Source organism: Argentina anserina, chromosome 4 (assembly GCF_933775445.1).
Source record: "Argentina anserina chromosome 4, drPotAnse1.1, whole genome shotgun sequence".
Lineage (NCBI taxonomy): Eukaryota > Viridiplantae > Streptophyta > Magnoliopsida > Rosales > Rosaceae > Argentina > Argentina anserina.
This window is the reverse complement of record NC_065875.1, coordinates 6,300,532-6,325,792: the sequence shown is the minus strand read 5'-3', so window position 1 is coordinate 6,325,792 and position 25,261 is coordinate 6,300,532. Positions and strand designations below refer to the sequence as shown.

Genomic DNA, 25,261 nt, shown 5'->3' with positions numbered 1-25,261 from the left:
TCAAACCCACATCAAACGCACCATCCACATTAAGCTTCAGTCATCCTCTAGGAGGAGACGTCCATTTAACAAGAGCTCTCGATCTTCTTCTTACACACAGGCTTTGGGTGATGAAATTGAAACTCTTCCATTTTTTTAACAATCCAGTGAATCATATTCATTCATAAAAAACGACATACCTTTCTAGAGAACTTGGTTTTGTTCATGCCAAATTGCCCACAAACACATAAATAACATGTCCTTGCTACCCCCATCAATAGGCTCTATCATCTCCACCTAATCAGTAAAAAAAGTAGCAGAATGTGTCTGGGCCTGAAGCTGAAGCGATCCCAACAACCAAAAGCTTTGGACCACTAGACAATTTTTAAATAAATGCACAACCATTTCCATACCACCACCGCAAAGGACACAAAGGGGGTCCCTAAAGTCCACTCTTCTCTGCACTAGAGCTGCCCTTGTTGGAATAATTCCCCTAAGTTGCGCACTAGAGGTGGGACCCGTGGCTCCCAGACCATGCTCCAATGTGTAGGCTTAACTAATATGTTTATATACATGTGAGTGTGCTATATGTACCTTCGAATTTCTTTTACAAAAATGTATTTACCGAGTACGTGTTGTCTATGTGAATTGATCCTTGCGTTTGCATATGCTGTCTCATTGTGTGAATCAGTGTGTCAACCGAAATCTTGAAATCGTGGATGTTGGCATGTCAAAACCAAAAAACCACTGGGGGGGCTTTGAATCACATGGAATAAGAAAAAAAAATAACGCCCGCCGTGAGGCTCGAACCAACGACCAAAAAGGACGAACATTGCGCTTAACGAACTGAGCCAGATGAGCATCTATTCATTGACCGCTGTTGTTAATTTTAATTATTCTTTACAGAAGACATTTTGTTTCTTCCAAAATTTGCTTTGACAAAAAAGCAAAAACTGAATTGGTTAGCCTGAGACTGCGAGTACTGGGTGTAGGTGAAGAATCGGCTCATATCGAACAACAGGTTCTTTTCTCAAATTCGTCACATTTCGCTGTCTAATGTGAATGTAGTTTTCTTTTTCTTTGTATTTGATTCGTGCTTCAAGGAAAAGATTGTTTTTTTTTTTGCGCACCGAAGATGTTTGATGAAATGCCTGACACAACTTCATGCATTACATCTATCTACTGCTTAGATTGGCAGCTTCTTGACTATCAGTGTGTGATCCATGACCGTTTCGAATGCGTGATTTCACCTTAAAATCACTGAATTTCACCTTAAAGATCACCCAAGTAGTTTCTGTATTGTTGAATCTCAGATTTTGTGTCTCTGTTGGTCTTTGCGTTTTGATGTGTGGGTTCAAATAAATTTCTGATTTTTTTGTTTGTTTTGGAAAAGCAAACTTGGGTCTGGACTTTGGAGACTGTTGTTGTTATAAAATTTTGAAGTTTTAATTGTGGAGAATATGGTTCGGTCATGTAGCTTTGATTCTGTTATGAGTTCCTGACTTTGTTTTGTTTTTCGGTATATAGTCATGGCCTTGAGAACAGTGACAAGGAAGTTTGGGAGTAAACTGTTACCCAGGTTTTCTCCTTCATCATCTCTATTGCATTCTCATGCCACAAGCTTTGGTGGGTCCTTGTCTCTCTCCCTTCACTTTCTATATTGGTGAACATGCATAGGGACTCAGTGCTTAGTTTAATATGTGTAGAGAAAATGAGTGTGTTGAATTCTTTACAAACTCATTGGGTTGAGTGTTGTAAAGGATGAATTTTGTTCGTTATTGCTAATAGTAGGCAAGGTCTAAGTGTAATGCCTGTTGATTTTTTGGATTTAATTCAAGCAAAGAGGAGGGGGTTCTAGTCTCTTGCAAAATTTTGGTTCCGCGATATATTTCTTCTGTAGAATAGGCCGCATGGGAAGTTTTTCTTATTCCCTTTGTTGGGTTTGGGGTGGGGGTGTTGTTTCTATTTCCAGCATTCTCTGGCTTCCAGTCCCTTGGTTGGTAATTGGGTAGTGTTTGATTTGCAGGATTCAAAGAAGTACGGGAAGAAGAAAAGAGTCAAATGGTTGGTAACGTCTTCAGCAATGTTGCGTCAAACTATGATACAATGAATGATTTGATGAGTGCAGGATTACACCGATTATGGAAGGATAGGTTGGCCTCTTGAACATGTACTCTTATGCTTGTAAATCAAAACACAGTTAGCTTGATTGCACGTTTCCTTTACAGTACTTTAAGTCAATATCCCCTACTTTCAGATTGGTTTCCAAATTGAATCCTTTTCCTGGAATGAATCATCTTGATGTGGCTGGTGGGACAGGTGAGCTTCTGATACTCAATTTATACGTTACATTTGTCAAACTGTTGATTTATATTAAATGGTTACATTTGTCAATTGTGCTCTAGATCTGTAAAAACTTTGCACACTTTAAAAAAAATCAATTTTGCATGTATTTCACAAAATTTCAAATCCAGTTTGGGACTTTGGGTTGAGGAGGGATCTGACCAAGGGAGTTGGCTGAGGATGTGATTAGCCAAAACAAGAGATAATTTCTTACGACAACACACACACACAAATATTACTTATGTATCCTCACATTTTCAAGAATAAAGAGTTTTCCTTTTGAATTAGAAAAATTGATAGTAAAAAAAAGGAGGATAAAGAGTTTGTAGTACCTGAATCTCAGAAGTAAAAGTGGGTTTGTTTCTCTAGTGCTAATTGTAATGGGTGAATGGTGATATAGTATGTGCTCGACTGCTCGTGCTGGAGTGATCCAGCAGCGAACAGCAGTTGGTGAGAGAATGAATAGGGTGGGCTGGAGAGTGTTGAGAGATTAAGAAAGAAGAGAGGTTTTAGACGAAACAGAGGTTTCTAGAAGGGGGAGAGAAACCTTCAATATGATAGATTTCAATTCATTCCAATCTGATTTGAAATTACAATAGCCATATTTTTAGGCTTCAAACACAACTTGTAAGACTCCCAGAATACCATAAGACGCTTAAAACTTATTGACAATAAACATAAATAGACTTTACTAGACTCTTAAAACTCTAGACTAATGATTATTCTTTCATTTCTTTGTATCTGAAAATTAATCTCATAAGACCCTTAAACTACATGAAGACTTTCCTTTGGTCTTACAGTAAATGTTATTTTTGTTTTTGGCAGGGGATGTTGCTTTCAGAATACTAGACAGTATAAACAGCATCAAACGTAGAGCTTTGCTGAATGTTGTTGAAGATGATTTAGAAGAAGAAACTAAGGTGTACGTATGTGACATCAATCCCAACATGTTGAATGTTGGTAAAAAGCGGGCCTTGCAGAGAGGTATATTGATCTTATAAACTTGGGGCTTTGTTTCGATTGGACATTCTTCCATTCATTTCATATAATTTACTTCCTTTTAATTTAAGGTTGTTGTGCTGAAATATAGGTCTTGGAGAAGACAAATCCCTTCTATGGGTGGAGGGGGATGCAGAAGTCTTATGTTTTGGAGATAATACAATGGATGGTTATACAATTGCATTTGGTATCCGGAACGTCACACACATAGAGAAAGCTCTTTCTGAAGCTTATAGGTATCGTATACAACTATCCCTTCTCTTTTCATGCTGTTTATTAAGAGACAAGAACTGATACAAGGCAAACTATCATTGCATTAATCTTGGTATAGTAGTTTTCTTTGGCACATTTAGCTACAGCATTTTTTCCTTCCCGATGTAACTATTTTTATTGCTTAAATAGTTAAGCTGTTCATCATTCTAAGTGTGTACGTGGTACTGTAGTTCCAAATTGGTTCTCGCTATATTGGAGCTTATGTATAAGATTCCATTCGCCCCACGGCTGGGAATCAATGATTGGCTGAAGAAGGATTTTGAGACCTGTCAATTGCTGTCTCCCATGTTCTTTTAGATGTTATAGACAACTAAATAAAATGCTAAAACCTCTTTAATACTATTGATCCTCTATTGCTCGCTTACTTTATACTGAAGACTTGTGATATGTTAAATGGTTTCCCTAGCACGTGATGCATGGATCCACTGTAGGAACACCTACTTTCTAGTGATACAGTTGCTTGTAAACCAATATTAAGAGTATTTAAAAAGAAACAGATGAAGACCAATATTGCATGTCTTACTATTTTGGGCACGTGAAGTCATAAATTTTTGATTCTGGAAGGAAATCAAAGGTCTATTTAGAATGAAGAAGAATATATGGATAATTGGATTGGAATCCACAGATAAGTTCTTGAGATTTATCATTTATATCTGGGGTTTTATATGATGTTGTTTCTTTATGGAGGTCTTCCTGATAAGGCAAACTGCTATAATTTATTCTGTGGGTAATGGTATCAACACAGTTTGGAAAATTAACTTATCATGTTTGTTTTTTATGATTTTTTTAGGGTACTAAAACGGGGTGGAAGGTTCCTGTGCCTTGAACTCAGCCATGTAGAAGCACCTGTATTCAAAGACTTGTAAGTGATACTTTATACTTTTGTCAAGTTGTGATATGTCATCATCATTTTGTGTACGGAAATCATAGGCTTATGGTAGAAATGTAAAGGATCTTTACCTTTGGAATCTTGAGATATAGTTTTCCCCAACTGTATGATGTTTTTCTGTAAGTTTTCTGTCCATATTTATCTAAAGAAAAATGAAAGAAGGTTTAACTACCCTATCTGCGTGCTAGAACTTTTATTTTGATATTTCTAAGCCCCCCAAGAATGAATAAAGAGTTAGCTTTGATGGGTGTTTTTCTCCTTTCAAGAGCCTTATATCAGATACTGTCCACACTTAAAATGCTCATATACATACCACTCTGTTTATTAAAAGATACCTTTTCACTAGAGTTTAATGCAAAATAGTTTTTGCCAGTTACAATGAATTTCCATAAAGATTTAGCAAGGATTCTTTAACATGAGCTGCACACTTCCATGGCTGACACTTTCTGTTTCACTCTCCATATGGCATGGACCACATTACTTGGTCAACTTAATTGTCGGTAACACCACCCAATAGATCTTTAATAAGGTTTCTAATGTGAAGGCAGACTGTAATTTAATGAACCTTGTCTTGATATAATTGTTTTGGTCCTGCAGCTATGACTTCTATTCATTCTCAGTTATTCCCACCCTAGGAGAGCTAGTTGCAGGAGATAGAGAATCGTATCAGTACTTGGTTGAGAGTATTCGTCGTTTTCCTCCGCAGGTTCATATTCATCTTGCCACTTGAATACTTAATTCTAGTATTGTATGCATTTTGTTCGAAGATACCTTGTCAACAGGGAGGAAACAACTAAGGCCAAACAAAAGAGGTTAATTTTGCTTTTGAGCAAAGCAAAAAGCTTGAACAGTGTCTTTTTTCGAGAGCGGAAATTGAAGTTAATTTGATGGTCCAGCATGTACTATTTTTAGTCCTACAGAATATCATAGTTGAACATGAATACTAACTAGATAGAAATAAGGTTGTAGAAAAGTGCTCTAATTAGTAAATGAGGCATAAATTCTATGTAGCACCGACACTTCTAAGGCCGGAGTGTCGGAGTGTCCGACACTTCCCGACACTCCGACACTTTCCCGACACGCCACATGGTGTGTCAATAATATTGACTTTTCTGACAGTTCTCTGATACTTTGACCAACACGGCACATCATCATTTTAGATTAAAAAAACATAAAAACAAAACAGAATTAACCCAAGTTTTGTTTCAGCCCCATCGTTTTCCTTTTATTATTTTGTTAGATTTATTTCTTTTGAATTGTTATGCAATAGAATGAACTTGAATCTTTTATGCATTATTTCATGTGTTATATATTTCTTTTATGCATTAATAAATATATTAAATTATATATAAATTGCTGTGTCGACGCCGTGTCGGAATCTAGGTTTTTTAGATTTGCCGTGTCGGTGTCGCGGTATCGGTGTCGGTGCTACATAGGGCATAATACATATTGTCTGGTCTTGGGGCATATGACATTGCAAGTCTAATTAACTTAATATACAAGGAAAAGAAGCTTGCTCTAATGTCATACAGAGCTCTCGCTCTTGGGTGTTTTTAATGTCTTGGGTAAATGAATACAGTAATTCAGTGTCAGTAATACTTCTGTATGCGTTGGTGTACCTGATTTGGTAATTAGAAAAGTGGTAGTAAATCTTAACCAAACTCTGGTTGCATTGCCTCATTATCCAATCAGATGGAATCAGGTTGACACTTGAAACCTTGGGCTATGACATGTTTTTAGTGACTTTTTAACTGAGGTGTTGCAGCATTCCTTTTATCTTTAATTTTGTTGCCTTTTCCTTGCATGTACTGTATAATGTAGCATTTGCTACATGGCTTGATAATCCCTTGTATTTGTACGTGATTTGGGGCTTTTGTAATTTCCTCTAATTCATTCATCTGAATTGATGACTGCAGGAGACATTTGCTTCAATGATTGCGGATGCAGATTTCCAGAAGGTTGAGTATGAAAATCTGTTTGGAGGAGTGGTCGCGATTCATTCAGGGTTGAAAGTTTAGTATGATAGAAGAAATTGGCTTCAAATATGACAGCATGTTCATTTACATGATGAATCAACCAAGAAATGTCACATATAATATATTTTATTATTTTTACATGAAACTATACACACCCTGATTGGAAAAGGAATCATCCCAGATTCGAGCAACACCCAAAAGGCCAAAAGTAGAGTTTGATGCTTAGTTTCTCATGGTAAGATAAAGCAGCGGCTGTGAACAATTACTGAAATTTAGGAAATAATGGAGGAATGAGAAAGAACACAATAAATTGAGAAATACCTCTCATACCCCAAAGAGCTTGCAACAAGAGCTCAGTGAATAAACTAATAAAGTCTTTCGTTTTCAGATGTCTGTAGAAAACCAAGTCAGGAAAACAAGAAATCAAATAAGAACAATCGGAAGGTCCCTGTTGTTTATGCCGCTTGAAATCTCCTTCGTGTATATGTTCCAAAAGCTGAGTGTGCTTTAAAGTTTAAAGGATGACCTTATTGCTTCAAAGTCTCAATTGCCCTCAACTTGAAATGGAAGGGGACTCTGCCCTCATCATCCGATGTGTTGCTGCTGGTTCAAGCGATATTCTATGATCAATCAAGATCGTTTCTCAAATTGGTGCTCTCTCTCTCTTTTTCCTTCACCAACTTTTCATTTGATTACATAAAATCATTATCAAACAAATTTCTACCATAAATTAAACTAGTGGTGCACTTGAGTGACGTGACTACACTCTCTAAAACCAAGTGTTATTCACACCCAAAAGTTAACACAACCCCCATCTTTTACCCCAAGAGTTTTAATTTTGTTAGCAAACTACCCAATCTATCCTTTAGATAATGCTACAAAACCAAAAGGGGAAGGAAAATAGAACAGAATTGAAGAGGTAGTTTGGGTATTCTGTGAACAAAACTCAAATTTAAACCCTAACTCCCTTGTGTCCTTAAACCCCAAGGCCGAAGAAGAGTCTTTAAACCCAGGAAAACTTGAACAAACTAGAAGACACCCAAGGCTTAGAAGTCGCAATTCGAACTCGGTAACTTGGATTTCAGCCGATAAAGTTGTCCGCTTTCGAGGTTCTCAACATGGGGAAGCATTCAGGCCATAACCCAGGTACAAATTCTTTGAGGGATTTTCAGGGTTTTAGATTGATTCCATATAGACACTGTTTAAGGGCTTATAGTACTGATGAATGAAAAGTGAGCTGCTTTAGTTTTGTAGTTGAATGAATTGCTGCTTGATTATAACTCAAAAGTGTTCTGCTTTAGCTTAATGGATACTCATTTGCGTTGCCCCATGATTTAGGGTTCAACCCAATTGAGGGGTTTAGTTGTTTACTGAGCCCCTTATGATTTAGTAGTGGTATTGTTCAGCCTGTTATATATGTTTCATCATGCAAGTTTCAATCTTTCACTGTCTTTATTTTAATGCTGCTGTGTCTTTTTGGTTTGGTAGGATGGAGGAAACGCAAAATGCCCAACAAGTTCCAGAAAGGAGGGAAAAGTCGTCGAGTTGAAGAAGAAAAGGTTGCGCCGGCTAGCCCTTCACCGACTTCATCAGGCATGTTATTTTTCAGTTTGAAAATAAATGTGTGTAATTGAGGTATCTGTTGCATCCTCTGAGTTTGTTTAAATCTAGTCATGATTTCTACGATAATGAAGTTATGATTTTTGGTAGTTTTGTTTTGTTGAAACTGGGGATAATCAGAAAAATGACTGGTCTCTGCATCAAAATCCAACATCTGTTTAATTTTTCTCGCACAGGGGAACTGCCAGAGGAAGAAGTCAACGGTGTGGCTTCTGAAGATGAAATTGTTTATAAAGAGACATCTATGTATGACAAATTGTTGATGGCACTAGGATCATCTAGTCAAGCTGTTGCGGCTGCTTATAGGCAGAGGTAATGTCAAAATTTTGCATTTTTTTTATACTTCAGTCTGATTTTGGACCTTTGAGGTGTAGCCAACTGAAAGAAAGTTGTTTTGGGAGTTTGGGCTATTGGGAGGTCTTAGTTTATACTTGCGTTATGCGGGTAGGATACAAACTGACATGTGTGACGCTCAATGAGTGGTGCAGTCCTTTATGAGATGTTCTTTGGGTTTATTAGGTGTGATGTTGCTTATTCCTTCATATGTATTAACTTGTTTTTAAGATAAGTGGAAAAAGGGCAAACAAGCTATATTGTCCTTTGAAATTCATTATGTGGTTTTGGATGCATGTGTGGTGTAGTATCTCAGCATTTCGGTTTCTTTTAGAACTTGGGACCTAAGAAGAATATAATTCCAGTCAATTTGGATTCAGTAGCGTGCTACACTTTGTTTAGTTAATGACAACATTATTTGATGGACTCTACTTGGAAGTTATAGATATTCAGCTCATTTATTAGTGTTATTTTATAGATTAGTTCGATTTAAGGAGTAAACTAATAGGTATTGCCTGCATTATTGCATATAGAAAAAGACAAGAAGAAGGTAAAAGTGACTCAGACTCAGAGGAGGGGGAGGAGGAGGAGGTTGATGATGACGAGGACGGAAGTGAATCTTCTAGTTACTTGGAAGACACAGATGATGGTGAAGAAGGTAAAATTTATCTGATTTTCCCAAAGATGTTAGTTAACATCTTGTTTACATGTCATTCAGTTCATTGTAATGATTGTATCATAACCTTCCTTACGGTATTTTTATGTGCATAGGTTTTGAGGAATTTCTAACTAAAATGCCTGATAATTCATCACATAGATGACTTAAACTGTAAAAATACTAAATTGAACGTGGTAATTTGGAGATTTAATCGTAAGACTGGCTCAGACAACTGTAAACCAATAGTTTAGACTGCAGTTGAGGGACTTGAGCTTTGCTCCTGGTATTTAATATTTTATATTTTTAAAAGGAAAAAAGCTTGCATTTAAACTCGAGAAAACTTGTTGATATCTTTTGGGCTGTGAGGCTACAGAACGTGAATCTCTCATTTTCATTTCACTTTTTGAGTTTATGCTATTTTATTGTCAGGTAATGCAGGCTTCAACAATATGAGTGCAAGTCTAATGAATCGTCTTTCTAGGATCACTTGATAGCATTTTCTCCATTTGTTATTTATTTGTGGATGTGCTGAACTGCATTTAATTCTTCTACTGTATCTGCATAGGAGGTGACAATGCTATGAAAGGAAAACTGAAAGACCCTGCAACTGAAGATGCAAAAAGTGAGGATTATGAGGACAACTCCGCCTCGGATGACCAGGAGACCTCTGACTTGGATGAACAGGAGACCTCTGACTCTGATATAGACGAGGACCTGGAAATCCATTCTCAATCTGCTGTTGATGGATCAATATGCTTGAGGTGCGGTTACATAAAATGTCTTGTTCATGTACCTTTTTTCATTTTGTCATTCATTAATGTAATGCTTGTGAAGCTTCGTCTAAATTGCTAGTATCTTACAACTTAAATAGAGGAAAAATGCCTACAAGCTTTATTATTTTAGGAATATAAATTGATTACATTATGCTGGGTATAGAAGTAATGTTAAGTTAGGATGCCTAACTGATAAAAAGGTAGGGAGTATCTCTTTATATATGGTTTGGTTGATAGAGTGCAGAGCAAGCTTGAGATTGATAACCCACTAACCCAGTCTCGGGTGAATTCCCATGACCTGATTAGAAGTATATGACAGTAAACAGGATTGAATGACCAAACAATCCCTCTAGTTCACATCATTTGGTAGGAAGTATGGCTCATTTGAGGTTGTGATGAATATGTTCATAGTTGCTCGGGAAAAGAATAATATAGCCTTTCTGTGGTGACTTGTTTCATGTGACCCTTGGAATGGACATATAATGGGCAGAAATTCTGTCTAAGAAAGAAGTTTTGAAGCTCATAAGATACCTCTCAATTTGACTAATGGCGTGCTTCTTGCGGGGAATGGAAGCAAGAATTTTTTTTTTTAGAATATTTAAAATATAAAATATTAACTGTGAAGGCCATTAGCGCGTTTTCCTTTCTTGTTAATATAATGGAGGCTGTGAATGCGTAATAAATAGGTGTTCTGTTAGCTTGTTGGATGGAATAACATACTCATTGATTGGAATGTATATATAAAGAGGAAGAACAAACAAGATGCCCCGCAAGTACAAAGGCCAGTAAGAAAGAGACCCTAGGACTATGCAAAGTGCTTAAACATTGACGTCTACAAGGAAGCATGCATTTTATTTTGTGACTCACAAACAAATTCTTCTTTCATGACTACGCATTGTTGAACTTTTGTTTTAGTGGTGCTATTAGATTATGGATATTTATGCTTATAGATTGAAACTTTGTCTCTTATGCTTTTCATGTCGGTATTTATTTTTATGTTTGAACAAAACATTCCAAATTGTATGCATTTCATGCCCTTATTTTATATTCCATCTTGCAGTTCCTTTGGTATACATTTGGAGCACAAGCTAACAGAAGCAGAGGTTGAAAGTCTGTCAAAAAAGAAATGGAGATATAAATGGGATGTGCCTGCTGCTGGAATGTCAAAGGGCAAATGGGCAGGAACAGGAGACTGTTGCATAAAAGTATGTCTACTGTGACCACTGAATTTCGTAATGTCTTTTGTAAGGCTTGGGATACAAAATGGAGTTCAAACTCTCCCATTCCCATAAACCTCCCAACCCTAGTAGACGAGGGAATCGATCCCAGCTTTGTAGATGATATGCCAACCCTATGTGACGGGGGAATAGACCCCTACTTTTGTAGATGAGTTGCCAACTTTGTAGCTGGCACCTGTTTGAGATAAGGGTTCCAAACCAGGTACCGGACTAAGTAAACTGCATGAAGGAGAAAAATATAGAAAAGAGATGTTAATCAGTCCCATAACACCTATCTAAATGACACTAGCATATGATGAACAACTTTAATCATTTTGTGTACCCAATACAAATGATTGTCTTCTCAACAGCCGATGACAAATAGATCATAGAGGGAAATATTGAATGTCCATAAGAGGGATCAATATTCGCCTCTCATAAAGAAGTCTCAGGATTTTCTTATTGGGTTTTAGAATAGATTTTTGGAATCTTTTTGAGCTTCAACAGCAATGTTTCACGCGTGGATGACGCCTTCTTATCACATCTCTTATTTAATTTGCTGAATCATATTCTTAAACTATTTTATGTTGCTATTTTATGTTGATGAGCAGGATGTTAATCCAGATGCTAGTTATGATCTGAAGCAAAAGTTGTATAAGCACTGGTTGGATGTGTATAACACATCTGGAGGCAAGGACTTTCATTCATCCAGACAAAGATTGTTCTTCTCCCTCCGTGAGTATTCCATTTCTGTCAATGCCTAGTCACGCTGGCAGTTATATAATCCCAGTTCTAAAGGACATAATTTTTCAAGTTGACTTAGTTTTGATCTGTTTTGTGGTTATCGACCTTTACATTCCCCAGTCAACAGTTATCGGGATATACTACATTGCAACAAGAAACCCTTTTATCACAGAGGATCAGAAGAAGATTCAAGCGTCATGGATGCATATATTATGCATTGTGTACGTTCTTGTTCCTATGCTTTGAAAGATATGAATTTCAAATAAGCTCTTTACATGTATTCCTCTTATGATGGTTGATGAATGCAATATCATGCAGCTGAACCATGTCTTCAGAACTAGAGATCTTGTAATGAAGAATGATGCAAAAGTGGCCAAGCTTCAGGAAAATGCTAAGAATGAAATTCTTACTGATGATAGTCTCCGTGACCTTGGTTTTACTCGTCCTAAGGTATACACATGCTTTCTTCTCATGTGCTAGTTACAAATTGGACGTCTATTTTATTTCTTTTTCTTTTTTGATCGGGCTTTCCTGACTTTGATGTGGTATGAGTTCCATTATTTTCAATGTCTCTTGGATATGTTTCATATCTTAGGCACATGCCAGTTCTTGTTGTGTTTAGGGCTCGTTGATGCATGTTGGAAAGTTAGGATTCAGAAATCAAATCCAGGTTTAGAAAGGAAATAAGTTAGCACAGCTGTTCTATATGTTTTAGGAGAGTATATCTTCCAATATTCTATTAAGATTTGTGTTAGGTTTAGTAATCCTAGTTCATATTGTATCAGCAGCCCCTATTGATATAAATAGGGTTGCAAGGGGGTTTTTAGACATAGAGACAGAAATCCTAAAGAGAGAGAGCTAAGGGTGATAGAGAGATATGAGCTAGATAGGGAGGGGTTAAGGTTTGCAATAAGTACTTGTACCTAAATTCTTCAGTACTAGTAAATCTCTCAAGAGAGATTACAGTGGAGGTAGGCTTCAGCTGAACCACTATAACTTTGGTGTGTTTCTGTTTACTCTTCTTTGCTTATATCGCGAATAATTAGGCGCTTATAACAACACGTGGTATCAAGAGCTTGTTTTATTTTGCGATGTCGATTGGCAAAGGAATGGCTGAGGCAGGAGAGGTGAGAGCGTCCATAAAGCTATTCAATGGCAAGGACAACTTCACGCTTTGGCAGAGGAAGATGAGGAACGTTCTGATCCAGCATAAGGTTGATGTAGCTCTTGAAGAATCAAAGCCTACATCAATGTCTGATGCAGATTGGGCAGAAAAGTGTAAGATATCAAAGAGCTGCATTGAGTTGCATCTTGCTGATAATGTTGTGCTTCAGATCGGAGAGGAGCTGACTGCAAAGCAGGCATGGGACAAGCTGCAAAGCGTTTATATGGGTACAACCATCAACAACAAGCTACTCTTGAAGGAACAACTCTTTGGCCTCAAGATGGAGGAAGAGGATGATCTTACTGATCATATATCCAAGTTTCAGAACTGCATAATTAACTTGGAGAAGGTTGGGGCAAAGATGGGAGATGAGGACTCGGCTATGATGCTACTACAGTCTTTGCCATCATCATTCAAACACTTCAAGACCACCATGATATTCAACAAAGAGACCATCACACTTGCAGGAGTGTGAGAACCTGGAACAATATGTCAGGATGCAGATGGAAGAAGATAATTCCCAAGCACGAGGACTGAGTGTCAGAGGGAAGGAGAGAGGAAGGTCTAAGAGTAAAGGTGGTGGATTTGAAGACTATGGTAGGTCTAAATCCAAGGGAAAAGGCAAAAAAAAGAAGAAGGATGGTTGCTTCGTATGTGGTTCACCCGACCACTGGAAAAGAAATTGCAAACAATGGAAGGAGAAGAAGGTGCAGATGCTTAGAGGAAGCTCCCAGTCAGCCAATGTCGTTATTGAGAATGATAGCGATGATGGAGAACTCCTTGCAATCTCAGCCAGCTTCGGCACGCCTAGACATTGGACCTTGGACACAGCCTGCACATTTCACATGTGTGCACACAGAGATTGGTTTGACACATATGAAGAGAGGGACACCGGATCAGTTTTGATGGGGAATGATTCACCAAGTAGAATCATGGGAATCGGCACAGTAAAGATCTCAATGTATGATGGCATTGTTAGAACATTGGGAAAGGTCAGACACATTCCACATTTGAGCAGAAATCTGATTTCTCTAAGTCTATTGGATATGGAAGGATTGTGGCATAAAGGTAACAATGGAGTGCTTAAAGTCGGAAAGGGTCAGTTGGTCTACATGAAAGGTGTGTTGCAGCCTGATAATATTTATAAACTCACAGGTTCTACAATAGTAGGTGGAGCATCAGTTTGTACGGAAGAAGACAAGACTGAGCTCTGGCATAGACGGCTAGGGCACATGAGTCAAAGGGGGCTGCAAGAATTACATAAGCAAGATAAGCTAGAAGACATAACGAGTTACAGCCTTGACTTTTGCAAGTATTGCACACTCGGTAAGCAGACCAAGGTATCATTCAAAGTGAGCAGCAGTGAGAACAAATCCAAAGGAGTATTAGACTATATTCACACAGATGTTTGGGGGCCTGCATCAACAAAATCGTTGGGTAAGGCCAAATACTTTGTCTCTTTCATAGATGATTTTTCAAGGAAGGTCTGAGTTTACTTTATCAAGACAAAAGATGAGGTCTTTCCAAAGTTCAAGGAGTGGAAGGCTGAAATCGAGAACCAAACGGGTAGGAAAATCAAAGTCTTGAGAAGCGACAATGGAGGTGAATATAGAAGTAATCATTTCTTACAATTCTGCAAGGATGAAGGCATTACAAGACACTTTACTGTTAAGAAAACTCCCCAGCAAAACGGTGTTGCAGAGAGGATGAACAGAACTCTCTTGGAGAGAGAAAGAAGCATGAGGCTTCATGCAGGGTTGCCTGAAGAGTTTTGGGCAGAATCGCTTAATCATGCTTGTTACTTGATTAATCGATCACCTTCAAAGACTATTAACTTCAAGTGTGCAGAGGAGGTATGGTCTGGAAAACCAGTTGATTATTCCAACTTGAGAGTGTTTGGATGCAGCGCCTTTGCGCATATTCCCAAGGATGAAAGAACCAAGCTGGAATCAAAGTCACTTGAATATGTGTTTATTGGTTTTCAAAGAGGAGTAAAAGGTTATAAGTTGTGGGATATAATCAACGAGAAAAGAGTGCTCAGCAGGGATGTTGTTTTTGATGAGAAGACTATGCCGTTAAATATAGAAGCTAATAGTAAGGAGGAGAAGATGACTGTTGCTGAAAAAGATGAAGAAGCAATCGAGATATCATTAGCTAAACGATCAGTTGAAGATTTTCAAGCTTAGGTGGAGCAAGTAGGGAATGATCAAGTAGCCATTGAGGAACCAGAGCAGCAACAACAGTCACCAATTAGGACTCAGGTGGAGCAGTCCCCACGTAGGGGTCAAAATCCTCCCATCCCACAAGAACCTGAGCCAGTGAGGCGAGTCATAGCACTTGACAAACCAAAGAGGAATTTAAAGAAGGTACAACGGTACGGATTTGAAACCGAAGAAGATGTGAGTCATGCTCTGACCATAAGTCAAGGTGATCCAACTACTTATCAAGAAGCTATAGAAAGCGAAGAAAGGGAATGTTGGATTGGTGCTATGGCAGAAGAGATGGAATCTCTGCATAAGATTTCCGTGTGGGAGCTGGTTCCTAAACCCAAAGAAAGAAAACTTGTTGGCTGTAAGTGGGTGTTTAGGAAGAAAGAAGGAATACATGATGATGATGTCATAAAGTAAAAAGCACGTCTGGTGGCAAAAGGGTATTCGCAGAAAGATGGCGTGGACTATGATGAGATTTTCTCTTCGGTGCTCAAACACACTTCAATACGGTTGTTGTTGTCTATAGCAGCTCAGTATGATATGGAGATTGAGCATATGGATGTTAAAACTGCGTTTCTTCATGGGGACCTCGAAGAAGACATTTACATGTCGCAGCCGGAGGGTTTTGTCGAAACAGGGAAAGAGAATCTGGTTTGTCGACTCAAGCAATCGCCAAGGCAGTGGTACAAGCGTTTCGACACATACATGCTGAAGATAGGCTACACAAGGTGTCAATATGACTGCTGCGTTTACTACCATGTATTCAAAGATGGGGAGGGTAATTCTACTACTTGTATGTAGATGACATGTTGATTGCATGCAAGGATATGTTGAAAATTCAGAAACTTAAGGAAAAGTTGGGGGCTAAATTCGACATGATGGATCTAGGAGCTGCACAGAAGATCCTTGGAATTGAAATAAGAAGGGATAGAAACACAAGTGAAATATGGCTGTCACAAGAGAAGTACATTATGAAGATACTTGAAAGGTTCAACATGGATGAAGCTAAGGTTGTTTCTACCCCATTAGCTGCACACTTTCGGCTGAGTGCAGAGCATAAGCCATCAAATCAAAAGGAGATTGATGCGATGAAGAATGTTCCATATGCTAATGCAGTAGGGTGTCTCATGTATGCAATGATATGCACAAGATCAGATTTAGCTCAAGTATTGAGTGTTGTCTCTAAGTACATGTCAAATCCGGAAAAGCGTCATTGGGAAGCAGTGAAGTGGATTCTGAGGTACTTAAAGAGAACTAGGCAGTTTAGAATCAAGTTTGAAAGAAAACAAGAAGAAGCATGCGTGGCTGGTTTTGTTGACTCTGATTTTGCAGGAGACTTAGATAGAAGAAGGTCTACAACAGGTTATGTTTTCACTTGTGGTGGAGGGCCTGTGAGCTAGAAAGTAAATCTTTAAGAGGTTACAACTCTATCTACTACTGATGCAGAGTATATGGCGTTGACAGAAACTTCTAAGGAAGCTATTTGGTTGAATGGACTGGCAGGACAGTTTGGTATTCACCAGGAAGGTGTGGTAGTGAAGTGTGATAGCCAAAGTGCCATACATTTGGCGAAGAATCAAGTGTTTCATGCAAGGACAAAGCACATTGATGTTCGCTATCACCGGATCAGAGATTGGATAGAAGCTGGATATATTATTGTGGAGAAAGTTCACAGAAATGACAATGCAGCAGATTGTCTAACAAAGCCAGTTTCTGTGGAGAAGTTCAAGCACTGCTTGAACTTGCCTAGTGTCACAACATGCTGAGTTGTGGTGGAGCACCTCCTCACTTGAGGTGTGATGAGGCAAGAGGAGTATTGCCAAGGTGAATGATCTTGGAGGTTTGTTCAGGGTTACTTCAAGAGATACAAGACATCCTGAAGGTTGCAACAATCATTTGGTATCAACTCACCAAGGTGGAGATTGTTGTGTTTTTGGCTCGTTGATGCATGTTGGAGTTAGGATTCAGTAATCAAATCCAGGTTTAGAAATGAAATAAGTTAGCACAGCTTTTCTATATGTTTTAGGAGAGTATATCTTCCAATATTCTATTAGGATTTGTGTTAGGTTTAGTAATCCTAGTCCATATTGTATCAGCAGCCCCTGTTGATATAAATATGGCTGCAGGGAGGTTTTTTAGATAGAGAGACAGAAATCCTAAAGAGAGATCTAAGGGTGATAGAGAGATAGGAGCTAGATAGGGAGGGGTTAAGGTTTGCAATAAGTACTTGTACTTAAATTCTTCAGTACTAGAGTGGAGGTAGGCTTCACCTGAACCACTATAACTTTGGTGTGTTTCTGTTTACTCTTCTTTGCTTATATCGCGAATAACTATTAAGATCTAAAGACGCTTATAACAACAATAATTAACTATTTATAGTACAATGAGTATAATTTTCTTTTTATCAAGATGATAAGTAAAGTTTAATACTTGGCTCTTCCGAATCATCTTGTCTTGTGGACTCCTCTAACTCTACATTATGGAGTTGTAAAAAGCTTATTATTATTTTTTGTTTCTCTTCTTACAATATCTTATATTTAATTCAAAATTCATGTGAAAGCTTGATCTATGTATATCATTATTCAGTTTTCCGGATACATGTTATCAATTTATAGTCCATGACAGACAGTAATGGGCATTTATGCCAATAATACATGTGACATCCTGAGTTCACCTACTGGTTGTAGAGGGTGAAGTTTTGGTGCTTATATAAAGAAGCTATATTTGCTATAAAGAGAGGAAGGGAGGAAGCGTAAAATGAGATATATCATATATTTGAATTACTTTATCCCATTGGCTGTGGTTGCTATCTTTTGCACTTATCTGCGATCGTATTTGGAATTTGTGCTTGGAGTTGTACTTTCTTTTTGTTGTGATAGTAGACGTGCATATTTTTGGTGTATAGAAAGAGCACTCCTCTATAATCTTTGGCTTGCAGTTAAAATGCCTAAGTGATGAAGATTTACCATAATTTTGTTCTACCAGGTATTGATCCTACTGCCTATAGCAAGCATTGCACTTCGTGTTGTGAAGAGGATAATACATCTTTCCCCTCCAACTAGCAAGGTATTCTATTGCTTTTGTATTAAATGGTTAATAACTTAAAAGTAGTCTATTGACAGTGCCATGTAAATTTAATTTACTTAGATAATCTGCTGTTCTTTTGAACCAAAGAAAGGGATTTGCAGTTGTGTGAGAGAGTTGGTAAGTTATAAGTGAAATATGTCAAATTTTTTGCTAAAGTGGCTTTCATGCCCATAAAGTGTTCCTAAGAAATGAATGTAAACCCCACGAGCATGCAATGACTAGATAATTTGCTGATCTGGTATCCTGTATAATTGGAATAATTGTTAGGCCAACTAAATTAGAATGAGCCTCAACTTTGTGCTTCTATGAATATCTAAATTCTTGAGCTTGTGAAGTCTGACATCCTTGCAATCACTAAAACAGGATACTATAGTCAATTGAAGAAAAAAATTGATGAGAGAATAGTTACATTATTTTCTTAAAATACTATATGTTGGTGTTTTCAGGTTAGTGTAGACCATATGGACCGATTTTCGAGAGAGTTTGGAAGTGTAGAGGCTCGTGACAATGAAGATGAAAGAGATCTACCACCAGGTGGCCAGAACTTTGTAAATGAGAAACCTCATAAGTCTACAAAACCTGGTGACTTCCAAGTACTTTTTGGTGGGAATAGCAAGGATGATTTCATGGTTGGCATCAAGTTCACGAAGTAATTTTTCACTTATAATTATGCTAACGTATTTCCATTAGATAAACTGTTGCACTTATTGTTGCTTTAACTGGAATCCTATATCAATATACTTTTAGTAATTAGTGTGACACTAGCAGCTAAGACAAGTTGAATGATTTTGATGGGTTTGATGGTTGAAATTTGAAACTTGGAAATATGTCACATCTCCATTAACAAGTAAATTGGCAGATTTCCATCACCTCAGATAAACTGTTGCACTTCTTGTTGTTGTAACTGGACCTGATGGAGATTGTATATTTATTTGCCAACTTAACAATTTTTTTTTGTCCAAGATGATTTACTGTTCTTAAATAGCTCGTCTTTTGGTTCTGCTGAGTACAGCTTATAAACATCGTTATCTTCTTGTAAATGAGTTCCTTTGGCCGTTGGGTAGTTTGATCTTGTTTTCCAACCTCAAAAAAACTTATTGAGCTTTTGTCTCTCTTTTTCCTTTATTATTGTTGTGCTCTTTTGCTGTTGGCCTTCTTGGCTATATGGACCACAAACTCATTTGTCATACTTGTTTTGTAGGAGGAGCATTAGGTTGTACAGTGATTTTTATTCTTCGGATATGATAGTTGCTTCTGCTGTTGGTTTGTTGAGAGTAAGTAATTAGCTTCCTTTTTTATTTGGAGTTCCTAATCACAATTTGCTTACAGCTGAATTTCTCCAGATTTTAGATTTTTTTTTTCTAATTCTTGTTCCTGTCTTGTACGGATATAATATAACTGTGTAATTATTACTATATGTCATGTGAATGCATTTCCTGTCAGAAAAAATGCACTTACAGAACCCGATTAAAAAAGAGTAAAGTCTATTATCCATAGAATGGCATTACTATTGTCCAACTCTTTTTTTCCCTTACGATTAGTGAGTAAGGATTTTTTTTTTTCAGAAAATTGATGAGGCTAAAACAAATAAGGAAAAGGATGTCGACTATCTTTCATCTATAGAGGTAAGTTCTCGTTCTGCTTTATCAGTTTGTTTTGTCCTTTATCCGGGTCTTTTCCAGTTAATGGAGATATTTCTTTGATTTGGCAGGTTCTGATCATTGATCATGCAGATGTTATAACAATGCAGGTAAATAATGTATACTCTGATGAGTTATCCACTCATTGAGACCTGCATATTATATATACAATGCTCAGATTTTAATGGAACCTACAGAAATTACTATTTGGCAGTTACAGTTCTTTTACTAGGCTACTAGTAGAACTAGATAAGCATTTACAGTCCTATGATTAGGCTATTAGCAAAACTAACGAGCTTAAATATCTAGATGATTAGACAGCTAAAGCTGACTGTATTATATACTAGTTGTCGAAGTTGATAACTTTTCTTTTCTGTTGATAAATATTAGAATTGGGACTTTTTGAAGTCAGTTGTTGAGCAGTTGAACCGTCAACCAACTAAGCAGCATGGAACTGATATCATGCGTATAAGACCATGGTATATTTTCTTGCCAATCTTTTCCAACTGATACATTATATTGTGGGCAGAGAATTCTGCTCTTCTTGTTGTCTCCATCCTTAAAGTGCTTCATATACAACGTATACTTTTGTGAAGGTTCAGATAGTGCAATATTTGATAAAAAAATTTATCCAGGACATGTCTTATCATTGGTATACTAATAATGTTTTCACAATTAGGTACCTGGATGGACATGCATCTTTTTATAGACAAACAATAATTTTGAGTTATTATTCAAACCCAGGTAAGATTCCTACTTTTGATTTTTAAATAACAAATATAGGAGAACTGAGTGGGAAAGAAGAAAAATAGTAACACTAATTAAATGCAATTTTGTTTTTTCAATTAGGTAAATTTTTATTTATTTATGATTCGTCATGCAATTTTGTCTTTCCATGTTAATAATTAGTATTTGCTTTTCTATTATAATCTTATCATTCTTATGACTGAAGAGAGGAGATCACAAAACCTTAAAAAGAAAACTATTTGAACATGCCTATACTTGCATTCATATGTACCTAATATGTCTTTCCTAACTCCTTCCATCATCTTCTTTTTCACATTTCCCATCTGTTTTATCTAAAAACCGACAGACAAAAAACCTAACATGAAATGGTTATCAAACCTGCTGTTCTTGATAAGTAACTTTTGTTTAGTATTCTTTACCATGCAGTCTTGTATACTTTTGCTAAGATTTAATTTTGTATACAATGTTAAGATCAGCATTGTATGCATTTAAAGGTAATGGTGGACATTAACCCCCCCCCCCCCCCCCCCCCCATAAAAAAAAAGCACTCAGCCGTATACCCAGTAATGAAAGAATTGGAGTTGGTATCATAAATTGATGTTGAGTTCCAATCTCAAGAAGTCTTCATCATCCGCTAATTATGATGTGTTTTTGTTATTGCAGATATAAACAATTTGTTTAACAAGCACTGCACAAATTACTGTGGGAAGGTGTGTTCATAAACAAGAATTGAGAGTAAAATATTATTAAATGTGTGCTGTATCACTTCTGTGCCCAGCAATGTTCCCACAATTCATTTTTGCCTCTTTCAGTAACTTAAAAAAAAATTCAGTTTTCTATATATTGTCCTCTTTCAAATCTGATTTAAGTTTTGCCATTTCTTCATGATAAAGAAATTTTTCTAGAACAGTCTCAGATCTTGTAAGCATTTTAAAGATTGGTAATTGAAATGCTTGTCATATAAGGGATCATTGAAAGTTAATATTATGTATAATTTTAGAATCCGAAAAGATTAGATCCTTCGTAGGAAAGAAAGCAGGGACAGTTTATTTGTAGAACACCTGTGAGACATCATGGTAGTTGTATCAAAGGACAGTTTTTTTTATTATTCTTTTAAATTGCTAATATGCATTGGTTTGATTCCCAAAAATGAAATTCATATTGTCTACTTGTTTTCGACCATGGATACAGTCTGCCTTTTTGTATGTCAACAGTTCATAATTTTGCATCCTTAGGCATCAACAGATGATCTCTGTGTGTATAAGGATGTTGTTTATGTGAGAATCTATTTCATGCGGAAAATATAAAGCCAGACTAAATAATCTTTATGGTGTTTAGCTTGTGACCCATTATCTATTGTTTTGGGGTTGCATGCTCTTACTTCTTGCATGGTAACATGATACTGCAAGTAAAAAGATATTTGTTAAATGATACTTGTATGTTATGTACAGGTAAAGTTGGTGCATGAATATAAGGGAGTTCTTCCTAAAGTGGTACAACAAGTACGCCAGGTATGTATGGAGTTCTTCTCTTCTCCTTCTGTTTGGTGGCAGTTGCAAAATATAAAATGCGAAACTTTTTTGGTGGTCAATATTTGGTCAAGATTCATTGTGCTTATATTGTAAAGCAATGTAGATGTATGATGGATGCATATGATCCCCATCCTCCTAAATGTTGTGTGCCTAATGTGTTTGTATTGTTTCTATCTCTCTTAGATTTTAGGTGTGTGACTAAGAATTGGAACTTTCTAGATTGCAAATGTTCCTGTTTACATGTTACAAACACTTTCTAATGATTATGCTTTAACTCAATAACTAAAATAACGAGTATAATTATGCTATTTACAAATATTGATTATATAATAAGTTTCACTAATATATCGCTTATGTTTCATCATCTATGATTTATGATCGAATGGTCCGGACTCCTGAGTTGAAACTACTAAAATGGTACTGAGTCACTCAGATCTGTCTTATATAATTTCAACAGAAGTAGTTACTTAAATAAGTTGAAGGTAGTCCTCTTATACGATGTCTTTTCTTTTTACAACCTGTTAGTATGTCCCATTAGTAGATCTAAAACAAGCTTCATTTTAAATTATGAGTGGTTAAATGGTCTAAAATGAAAACATTGAAATGTTTGTCATTCTCATTGATAAACTAAAGTTAGTTTTATTTTTTTAATTCTAAAATGAATATATTATTTACTTTATCATGTTTATGAGTTTGTTGCGAACCTGTTTGGGATTTGAGATTAAGGGTCACATAAAATTGACTTTTTGAGACACAGTTCTACCTGGTGGAGGTGGAATTTGATATCAAGTTCCTGTTATGATACCAAAGGTCGTCATGTGTCTTGCTAGATAGCTGTTCCTCAATCTTTAAACAGCATAAAGACAATGAAATATACTTTCTGTTCTTTGGTGTAATTTGAATACCTAGTAAAAGATTTGTACGCCACAATATTCAGTTGCTTTCTGAAGCTGTATGGTATTAGGTTTCATTTTTATTCTGTTTCAGTTGTTTTTATAAGTAGATCTAGAGTTCATCAAATAATGCATTCTGTCACTCTTCAACCTTTACAGATTTTTCAGCGGTTTGAGGGAGATGAAATAATGAATATTGATGATGCTCGTTTTGAACATTTTGCTACTAAGGTTTGTTATGCTATCTTAAAAAAGTTTCTCAATGTCATGAGACTAAGCGAAATATAGTTTATTTTTATTAATTTGAGTGTTGAGAATAACTTGATTCTAGAGTTCCATTTAACTTTCCAAAAAAAAAGAACTTCGAATTAATAGCTATTCTTAATGATATGTTTGAACTGTAACTAGTGTCAAATGACTTATTGAAAGTTCACCTGGATAATATGATTTCAAGTTCTTTGGCTAATGCCTAAACCAATTAAAAGCCTAAAAAGATCATTTTTTGATTTGTCGCCATTTGCTCTTTCAATAGTCAATACCTAGACTAAAAATCTTTGGACTTGAAGAATTGGACTGATTAAAGAAAGTACTCTAATGTATCAAAGCTATGATTATGTAACAGTACATACAAATTGATTCTTTTTTGGTTCTTCCCTCGTATTGAGATACTTGATCATCTATTTCAGGTCTTCCCAAAGATAAAAAACTCTGTTGAGGTAATTATTTTAATCCCAGGATCAACGGTTATTACTTTTGTGTTTTCATTTTTTGTTTTCTTGGTAAGTAATATCTACCTTTAACTCAGGGTGGGATAATGATATTTATCAGCTCTTACTTTGAATATGTACGAGTTCGGAATTTTTTGAAGTCGCAGAATGCTTCCTTCTGTCTGCTTCATGAGTGAGTATCTGTTCTCTTTACTTTTAGATGATCATTATATGTTTTTCTGAAATACTAAATTATAGTCGATTAGTTTCTTGTGGTTGCTATTATACTAATGCAATTGCTTTTCTCGTCAGATATTCGGATCAAAAAGATATTTCCCGGGCACGGGTTTGGTTCTTTGAAGGGAAGAGAAAGATCATGCTCTATACAGAGAGATCACATTTTTACCACAGATATAAGGTACTGTAGGAGTAATGTGTTTTCTTGTCAAAATGCTAATATATCAATATAGCCCAGTAAGAATGATGGGCTTGTATCAAACTTTAACCAATTTTCTTTTTGGTGGTCGTGGATAGATCCGAGGAATTCAGAATCTAATCATCTATTCATTACCAGAGAGGAAGGAATTTTACCCTGAGGTCAGCATGGATATTCTATCTATGCAGCTCAATTGAACTCCCACCAAATCAAGAAAACATGACTAAATAAATTACTGTTGATCACGTGGGTTTAATTACTGAACTTCGTCCCAGTGGTTTTGTTTGCAGGTTGTTAATATGGTTGATGGATCCCAAGACATGGCATGCACTGTGCTCTTTTCTCCTTTTGATCTCCTCCGGGTAACATTTTCGCATCTCTTTTGAAATACAGGATCTCTCTTTGATTGCTGGCTGATCTTCTTAGAATGTGTGAATATTTAAAAGCTTAATGATCAATCCAGTAAATCAAATTCCAATATGGTTATCTTTAATTGGATAAAAGAAATTTAACATATATATTAGAGCATTTATTATCATTCTTCAACAAACGATGTACATATTGAGTTGATTCTTCTCTTGCTAACTTCCTTCCCTGATGCGGCGGATACTAATGATATAATTTTCATTTTGCTGCCTTTTAGCTTGAGAGAATTGTAGGAACAGCTCCAGCCAAGAGAATGATCACATCGAAAATGAATTTGTTTTCTTTTGCTTGAAGAACTGGTGACCTAATGTATGCGAAGAGAACAGATTGAAAAGAGTGGTTTTGGTATGTGAGAATGGGAAGGTGGAGTACAGGGAATGATTCGTAAGGCAGTGGAGAAAGTCATTGGGAATTGGATATGAAGTTGTCCCCCATACTGAAACGAAAGGACTGATAGAATAGAACCCCATTGTTTTTGGATGTTCAAGAACCTAGTGCGTGTACTAGCAGTTGTCGCTCATTTATATAAACATGGTTTTTTTTATAAGGGAAAGAATCATTGTTTCGCTATTGATATCTAATATCATTGAATTTTTCGTACATTGATGTGTTTG

General features: G+C 36.6%; 2 protein-coding genes across 2 annotated transcripts; both read left to right on the top strand.

Moving 5' to 3' along the window:
• Positions 1-903: 903 nt before the first annotated feature.
• On the top strand, positions 904-6,515 carry LOC126791233 (2-methoxy-6-polyprenyl-1,4-benzoquinol methylase, mitochondrial). Its single transcript, XM_050517653.1, has 9 exons — positions 904-1,000; positions 1,507-1,605; positions 2,006-2,132; positions 2,237-2,298; positions 3,148-3,306; positions 3,413-3,557; positions 4,385-4,456; positions 5,081-5,189; positions 6,400-6,515. Exons 2-9 carry the CDS (start codon positions 1,509-1,511, stop codon positions 6,499-6,501), a joined length of 873 nt encoding a protein of 290 aa, XP_050373610.1. The 5' UTR covers positions 904-1,000; positions 1,507-1,508; the 3' UTR covers positions 6,502-6,515.
• Positions 6,516-7,471: 956 nt separating this feature from the next.
• On the top strand, positions 7,472-25,247 carry LOC126790038 (protein NUCLEOLAR FACTOR 1). The gene is made up of 25 exons (XM_050516165.1): positions 7,472-7,605; positions 7,948-8,052; positions 8,256-8,391; positions 8,946-9,070; positions 9,636-9,831; positions 10,904-11,048; positions 11,672-11,795; positions 11,925-12,025; positions 12,123-12,254; positions 18,165-18,245; positions 18,713-18,915; positions 19,468-19,540; positions 19,832-19,891; positions 19,978-20,016; positions 20,297-20,385; positions 20,586-20,650; positions 21,317-21,363; positions 22,105-22,164; positions 23,238-23,309; positions 23,765-23,794; positions 23,884-23,978; positions 24,098-24,203; positions 24,320-24,382; positions 24,512-24,583; positions 24,865-25,247. The coding sequence occupies exons 1-25, from the start codon at positions 7,578-7,580 to the stop codon at positions 24,937-24,939; spliced, it is 2,322 nt and encodes a 773-aa protein (XP_050372122.1). The 5' UTR covers positions 7,472-7,577; the 3' UTR covers positions 24,940-25,247.
• The last annotated feature ends 14 nt before the right edge of the window (positions 25,248-25,261 follow it).

Coding starts and splice junctions, on each gene's coding strand:
- LOC126790038 (XM_050516165.1), top strand. CDS start 7,578: ATGGGGAAGCATTCAGGCCATAACCCAG. Junction 9,071..9,635: donor CACAGATGATGGTGAAGAAG/GTAAAATTTATC, acceptor GTATCTGCATAG/GAGGTGACAATGCTATGAAA. Junction 19,541..19,831: donor CTGCTGTTGGTTTGTTGAGA/GTAAGTAATTAG, acceptor TTTTTTTTTCAG/AAAATTGATGAGGCTAAAAC.
- LOC126791233 (XM_050517653.1), top strand. CDS start 1,509: ATGGCCTTGAGAACAGTGACAAGGAAGTTTGGGAGTAAACTGTTACCC. Junction 3,558..4,384: donor GCTCTTTCTGAAGCTTATAG/GTATCGTATACA, acceptor TGATTTTTTTAG/GGTACTAAAACGGGGTGGAA. Junction 4,457..5,080: donor GCACCTGTATTCAAAGACTT/GTAAGTGATACT, acceptor TTGGTCCTGCAG/CTATGACTTCTATTCATTCT.